Source organism: Pterocles gutturalis, unplaced genomic scaffold (genome assembly GCF_000699245.1).
Source record: "Pterocles gutturalis isolate BGI_N339 unplaced genomic scaffold, ASM69924v1 scaffold3223, whole genome shotgun sequence".
In the NCBI taxonomy this organism is placed as follows: domain Eukaryota; kingdom Metazoa; phylum Chordata; class Aves; order Pterocliformes; family Pteroclidae; genus Pterocles; species Pterocles gutturalis.
The window spans coordinates 1-7690 of NW_010117744.1; the positions used below are offsets into that span (position 1 = coordinate 1).

The 7690-nt window shown below is 56.6% G+C and overlaps 1 protein-coding gene across 1 annotated transcript; it reads left to right on the top strand.

The window, feature by feature from the left end:
- Positions 1 to 920: 920 nt before the first annotated feature.
- LMAN2L (lectin, mannose-binding 2-like) lies at positions 921 to 6025 on the top strand (the record flags this gene model as incomplete). The annotated part of the gene is made up of 7 exons (XM_010075888.1): positions 921 to 1038; positions 1864 to 1946; positions 3422 to 3454; positions 3805 to 3966; positions 4041 to 4155; positions 5156 to 5275; positions 5883 to 6025. Coding segments are annotated over 7 exons (774 nt in total), but the record flags the coding sequence as incomplete, so codon positions are not given.
- Positions 6026 to 7690: the final 1665 nt, after the last annotated feature.

Consider the following 7690-nt stretch of genomic DNA (forward strand, 5'->3'; position numbering starts at 1 on the left):
GGGGGCTTTGAGTTGGGGGTGCCAGCAACGTTTCACCTTTCAGCCTTTGGCATGAGGATTCCTGCAAGGGCTGAGTCCTGTGCTGTGTCAATTTGGGGGGAAAAACTGGGAGCTGTGCTGACCATTTGGGGTCTTTCTTGGGAGCCACAGCGTGCCAGCTGCCCCCTCTGCCTTGCCCACGTCTCGGAGCGGGGCTGGTAGAACGGTTCCTCGCCATCATGTGCCAGCGCTGCACTTGACAAAGGTGTTTCCTTACCCCCCATGAGTTTTTTCCCTGGTAGACAGCAAGGCTCCCTTTAACACCGGGATAATTCCCCTCAAATGTCAATTTGGGGTTGAAATCGGTGGAGTTTTGTACCCCAGGATCTAGCTTGCTGTGCAGTGGTGTAGAAAACGCCCGATGAGACCAGAAATGATCCGTCATGCTCAACTTTTATGGTTATAAAATGTTGAGGCAGGTTTTGGGTTTGCAGCATCACGTGAGCAAATCTTACAAATCTGTTGTGTTGTGTGCCCGTTAGTGCAGGGAATTTGTTGGTAGCTCAAGAAATAATTGTCTCATCAACAATTAAGAAACTGGAGCTGCTCCTCCTGCGGCCTTTCCCGGCTGTGGGTTATTGATTTTGCTGGAGCTGCTGTTGCTTCAGAACAGCCCGAGATCAGAATTGATTCCTTGGTTTTTTTTATAGCCTTGGGTAACAACCAATTCCCTTGACTTAATGATGTCCCTTGGGATTAATTATTCTTGCTCTCATCCAAAATATAGGCCAGCACAGTCTGTTGGCAAGGCAGACAGGGAGCGATGGCGTGATTTGATGGCGCGTGATGCTGCTGGCTGTTGTGATGGTCCCTGACCCTCGTGGGCAGGGTGCTGGCCCAAGGGACACCCTGATTTCCTGACCTCGTTCCTTCTCTTGCAGCCGTGTTATCTCCGAGACTGGGAGATGCAGGTGCATTTTAAAATCCACGGGCAGGGCAAGAAAAACCTGAACGGCGACGGCTTTGCTATCTGGTACACCAAAGATCGCATGCAGCCAGGTAACGCACCGGTGGAAGCTGCTGGGGTGGAGGCTCTGCCTCAAGGGGAAGGTCTTGGGGGGCACGTGCCGCCTTTTCGAGGACGTGTGTTGGCCAGACTCGCCCTCCTGGTCTGCCAGCTCGGTTGGGGAAATTGCAGTGGGGAATAGGAGGGGTTTGGGGTCTTAGGGCTGGTTTGCTGTCGCCTTGGCAGGCAAAGAGGGAGGAATGACCATGTGTGAAGCTGCCTCGAAGCCTTGGCACCTGGGCTTGGGGGTTTATGGGGACCCTGGGATGTTGGAGTCAGCTCGGGGCTGGATGGCTTTGGGGTTTTGCCCTGTAACGGGAAGTGTGGGGCCTCCTGCGCTCCTTAAAAAAAAGACTGCGGCGGAGTCTCGATCCTTGACCAGCCAAGGGCAGGGGATTTAACCTCAGCTTCCCTCCTGGGAGGGTATGTGTGCTTGAGTAACGGCTCAGGGCTGTGTGGAGCTCTGGGTGCTCAGGTCGGCCTCTGGCCTTTGAAGAGGGGACACGGCTCTGTCCTACAGAAGCAGGTGGAAGCTGGGGACAAAAGATCCCTCCCTGCTGGTGTCTGGCCTGGGTCTCCCTGCCACGCCAATGTTAATGAGCCTTCACGTGCCCTGACCCCGTACATCCTCCCAGCTCGGCTTGCACCAGGGTTTTGACACAGAGTTAGGGGACCCGTGGGTGAATCTGCCCCTGTGTAGCCTGGAGAGCACTCGCCTCGTTACCTGAAGGAGAAAAGCAAGAAGGGATAGGAAACAAGCCCTCTGCAACGCCTGTCTGGCTCTGCCACCCTTATTTATGGCCTCTTCTTCCTCCTAGGACCTGTCTTTGGAAGCAAGGATAACTTCCTGGGGCTGGGAGTGTTCGTGGACACCTACCCCAACGAGGAGAAGCAGCAGGAGGTGAGCTAGGAAGGATGACCGAGGTTACAGCTCGTGTCATTGCTAACGCAGCTTTTTTTTGTTGTGGTGTGATCTTCGAGCTCTTAAATCCGGGACCAGCTCTTACTCTGCTTCCTCTCTGCTGCCGTTTCCCGCCATGCTCCGTGTAGTTGGTTTTACTTCCTGGCGAGACAATAACTCTTGAGAGATGTGAAAAGCCACGGGGTAGTTTTGTGGTCAGCTCGGAGAAAAGGCTTTCAGGGCAGGAGAAAATGAGCCGATGGCACCACCTCTGCGTTGTCACCTCCTGGCCTTTCCGCAGGCTGGCAGTGAGTAGTGCTTGAGGTGGAGCTGTACCAAGAGCGTGGTCTTTGTAAACCTTGAGTAGAGCAGAACCCGAGCTGAGAGCACAGCAAAGCTGTTTCTTGGCAGCTAATCAGCAGGAGGCTTCCCTTGCACTCCGGGATACAGCGTGGCTGCGCTCTGCCTCTTTGGAAGGTGCCCGTCTCAAGACCTTTGTGTTCTTGGTGCATCTAGTGGTGGTTTGGGGTTTGTTGGTGTCTGTTCCTGCAGAGAAGGGAAATGCAGAGGCTGTTCAAACTGGGCCCTTCCCACCCTGATACTGGAGTTGGTTTCATCACTCCAAAACCATATTCTTTCTTAATTATACCTTCCCCTAAAAAATAGGCGCTGTTTTGCCCCCAGACCTTGTGCTCACCCCACAGGACCCCGTTCACCCCAAGGAAGGACATAAAAGGGTGCAGCTGGGACGTGCCCTGACCTTGAGCTGCTGAGCAAGCGTTGAGTAACCGCCAGCTTTTGTTCAAACCCCCAAAGCAGCCGGCGCTGGCGCAGGCCTGGACTTTGCGCTCGTAAAAAGCCTTTCCCAGCTGCCTGGCACCGCCGTGCCGCCAGCAGCTGAGGATTAGGGTGGTGTTGGGTGGATCCCATTGATCTGCAGGGTGGCAGCTCTGCTTTTCTGGGCTAAAGGGACACACAACAGGTCTGTCTTAAAAGAAATCCTCAGTGGGACATGATGGGTGTCTGCCTTTTTTTGCAACCAGAGGGTGCTGCCCTCTTCTGGTCAAGCACCAAGGAAGGGAAGAGATGGAGAAATGCTCATCAGCCGATTGTTGGCCTGTGGGTTCACGGCTGCTGTCTCCAGCCTTTAAAAGGCCCAAAAGAAGTGTTTCAAGGGAAGAGGGGCAGGTTCGTTGAGGGTCCCTGGGGAGCGATTGTAGCCGATGTATCCCCCTTTATGCGAGTGAGCGGGCGAGAAGGAGAAATTCTGTACACAGCAATGCTTGGCGTTGGTTCCTAGCCCAGGATTCGGCACCTGCCCCCTAAAGCCCTCTCTCTGCTCTAGTGTCTGCTGAGCTGATAACGCGCTGAGCTCTGGGAGGAGGTTTCCAGGTTACAGGTTAATACCAAACTCTGCTCTGTGACCGTCTTGCTTCTGTGCTCTCTCTTGCTTTGCGCTCACCCTGGACTGACAGGCTCAGAAGAGGAGGTACAGCCCAGGAAATCAGGTACTCGCTCACGCTCACCCACCTGTTCCCAAGCTGTCAGCTTTCACTTTGGCTCACAGTCGAGGAATTCCCTCCTCCGAGCTCCGGAAATCCCCGTGTGAGCTGGGAAACTGCATGGAAACTGTCTGTCCTCCATCCCGGAGCTGAGGCTGAGCCCGAGGAAGGCTGGGGCATGGAGTGGTGGAATCATGCTGTTGTCTTGTTGAGACAGATTTTTTGGGGGGGATGAAGGAGTTTGGGGGCTGCGGGGCTGTTTGTGATGCCGGAAGTGTGTGGGCAGCTGGTAGAGCCAAGCGGTGGCTGGTGGGGTGAGAGCAGAACCTCACCCTCAGCTTTTCTCCCTCCGGCAGCGCGTCTTCCCCTACATCTCGGCCATGGTGAACAACGGCTCTCTGACCTACGACCACGACCGGGACGGGAGGCCCACGGAGCTGGGGGGCTGCACGGCCATGGTGCGCAACCTCAACCACGACACCTTCCTGGTGATCCGCTACGTGAAGAGGAGGCTGACGGTGAGCACTGCTGGCCAGGAGCGGAGCAGGCAGCAGGGCCGCGGCAGGGGCTAAGGGAGCTGCTTCTTCCTCAGGTGTTGATCGATATCGATGGGAAGCATGAGTGGAGAGACTGCATTGACGTGCCGGGTGTGCGCCTGCCCCGTGGGTACTACTTTGGGACCTCTTCTGTCACCGGAGACCTGTCAGGTACCGCCACGGGGACCCCAGCCTTGTTTCCCAAGCGACTCTGTCAGCTTCTGGGTGTCTGGAGGTGCAGCTTGGTACCTCGCGGGGCTCACAGGAGCACACAAGGACCTTCCTGTGCTTTAAGCATCCTTGAACTGCAAGTGGGAGCCTTGTTTTTTTATCTTACAATGAAAAAAATAATAAAAATCTTCTCCTGTACTCTCCTTCTGCAGCCCGTGGTGCCCAGGTTAGCCCCGAGGGCAGCACTGGAGAGAACTGTCGCTGTGAACATCCCAGGCGCTGGAGCCAAGCCATGCTGCTTCCTCCTGCTCCGCTCTGTCTCAGGGACGCGCCTGGGTGTATCTGGCTTTGGATTTCATACCCTGAGGGTTATTTCCCGCTGGTTATTGAGGGAGGGACCAGCTGGGTGTGCCTGGGAGCGGTGGTGCAACGGGGGCCTGTGTAAATCAAGTTTTGCAGAGAGCTAGAGCCAAACCCTCTGCCTTCCTCAGCAGGTTTTGAGCCCCATTTCAGTTCTGCCTCTACAAAAGTGCATTGATGGCCGGTGTCTGGGCCTATTTTTGCCTCCACCAAAAGTTCCTTTTCTCTCTTCGCTCTCTCCCCGGGGAGCTGTCAGGCTGGCATGGAGCACTCGCCTTGTCCCGCTAATAACTCCGCCGTCACGAGCAAAGGAAGCGCGGCCGCGTGAAGCTGATGCAAACACATTCCCTTCAGGTGTCTGAGCAGTTTCGAGTCAGATGATTTCCCGATTTTCCTGATCTGGGCTGGTTTTTTTCTCAATTTAAGTAGCTTAAAGGTTCCCGTTAGCAGAGAGCCCTGTGCTGGGGCGCAGCTCTCAGCCCGCCGTAGACCCTGCCCTGCGGAGGGGAGTTTTCCCCCCTCAGGAGGGGAGACCCAGCACCTTTTACCCCAAGTGATGACATCCCAGTGGCACTCGAATCCCTGGCTGGAGCCGTATTTGTCGGTGACGCCTCAGGACATGTTTCTGCTCTGCTTCCAGACAACCACGACATCATTTCACTGAAGCTTTACCAGCTGACGGTGGAGCGAACGCCGGAGGAGGAGAAGTGGGACAGAGAAGTGTACCTGCCCATTGTGGACAACCTGAAGCTGCCGGGAAGTGAGTAGGAGCTGCCGGCCTCGTGTGGGGGAAGGTGGGAGCGGCAGGGGTTTGAGGGGGGGTCGTGGAGCTATGGTGCTTGCGGAGCAGAAACCACATCATCTCGGCAGCAAACCCGCCCCACTCCAGTGGCAACTGGGATGTCCATGCCCCTTTCTTCCTACCGATGGTTGTTCTCCTGGGCTGTGTGACACAACTGGTGTCACAGCCTGTCTCCGCTTGGCGTGGGTGTCGCAGGCAGCAGTGCTCACCCTTGGAGGAGTTCTTCTTTCCTAGAAAACCCCAGGATAAGTGTCTCCGCTTCGGTAATGCCATGACCAAAACGGGGTGTGCCGCTCCACGGGAAGCTGCAGAGCTTTAAACCTTGATGGTGTCATCCAGAAATCCCACTGTGGATGTGTTCCCAAGCCCCTTGTGCGTCCTGAGGTCCCACAGCTTAGGCTGAGCTGAGCCAAAAAGCTTCGGGAAGCTGAACCCTGGGGCAGTGAGAGCCTGGCAGGGTGCCTGGGGTGTGTTAAATCCCCCAGTGCCAGCAAATCTCAGCAGGGCTTTGGGGCGCTGGGCTCTCTGGGGGCTCACGGGCTGTTTTTCTTCCTCTCTCCTGCAGTGGAAGCGCCACTGGAGCCCATGAGCGGCCTGGCTCTCTTCTTGATTGTCTTCTTCTCCCTTGTCGCCATTGTTTTCGCCATCGTCATTGGAGTCATTGTCTACAACAAGTGGCAGGAGCAGAGCCGGAAACACTTCTATTGACTTGGGAACCCCCCGGGGTGGCCCATTGCTAGCCTTTGCTAGCCACGTCCTAACTCCCACCCGTCCCAGACTGGCCAGAGCGTGATGGACCGACCTTCACAGCAGGGACCCTTGTGTCACCCCTGAAAACTCCCGTGGGGACAGCCGCTGGTTTTTACTGGGCTCCAGAACTCCCCCGTGGGAGCGGGCGATCCCCAGCACAGCGTGCGATGGACGGGGAGCCGAGCGCTGCGGGGACAAACTAGCCGTCCCCCGAAGGAGCTCTGCTTTGGGATTGTTCAGGAGGATGGGCTGTGCCTCTCTGCCATCCGGGGAGACCGAACGCAGGCAGAAATTGCCACCTCGGCTATGAAATCCTGGCTGAGGGACACCAGCAAACACCATTTTCCTCCAGTAACCCGTCGCAGCGTCACTGCGACCCTCACACCCCCTTGTCTTGAGCGATTTAATTTCCAGGAGGGATTTTCCAAGCTATTCATCCCACTCTGGCTTCCCATCGCCTGCCTTAGGCTCTCTTTGGTGACCGGACTGCTTTCCTTTGTACCTGGAATCCCCCCGCTGCCGTGCAGCCCCTCTCTAAAAAACCCCGCCCGCCGAGGTTTGGTGTTTTTGGGGCAGGGGATGCCGCTGGTTTTCCCTGGCATGAGACAGGTTGAACTGGGAACCTGCCTGGCTGCCGGGCTCCCTCTTTGGGGACCAGCTGCTCCCCTCGCTGTGGACCCCTCCTCGCTTTGGGGTTCCCCGTTTCTAATAACCATTTGCTGCTGTATTGCGGGGCTCCAGCCCTTCTCCCCGCCCCATCGAGCCGTTGCCGAGCATGCTGCCGCCTCCGCACCCGTGCTGTTGGCGTGTCGTGTTGTGGATTCTGGCAGTTTTCCCCCCTCGGTGCTCACGTCCCTGCATCCTGGGGTCCCCTCCAAGGAGGAGTGGAGCCTCGTGGGGGGGATTTTGCTGCCTTTCAGGGAGTCGTCGTTTATTCCTACCTCAGTGACTGCTTTGGTCGATGATTTCTCTGTGTTTTCTCTCCCTGGTCGTCGCAGTCATCTTTGCCCCGGGGACCCCAGCCATCACTCACAAGGTTATGGCACGGAGGGCGTGGGATCCCCGGAGGGATACAGGAGAGGGAGATTTTTAGGTCAGTTTGTCCCAGCAGAGTCTTAGTGGCTCTGGGGACATCAAATTTGCCCCCTGCCAGCCCTGTTGGTGGCAGTGGGGTCCTGGGGAGCTGTGTCCTTACCCCATGGCTTTCCTGGGCCCTTGCCCCCAGCTCAGATCCCCGTGGGGGTCCTGGGAGTACCTGGGGGGGGGCACATGTAGCCCATGTTTTCTTGGCAGGATACCATCCCCGGGGTAGGGGGGAGCTTGTTTCACCGTGCCGCACAGTGATTGTGGCGTGGAAGGTGAGTGTGTTTTCTGGTGTTTTGCCTCTTTTTTTGCCTGATAACCAGGAGCGAAACATGCACGCCTCTCTCCGGAGCTGTACCTGGTGTCTTGGAATAAACGTGTGATGTGGCCTTGCTCCTTGTCCCTGCTCTGTCCTTGGATGGAGCGTTCCCTCCCCAAACCCATCCTGCCCAGTGGCGGAGCAGGTCGGGGACCACGTCCCACTGCTCCCCAAAATGGAGCAGCTCCTTTTCCATCCCCCCCCCATCACGCCACAGAGCT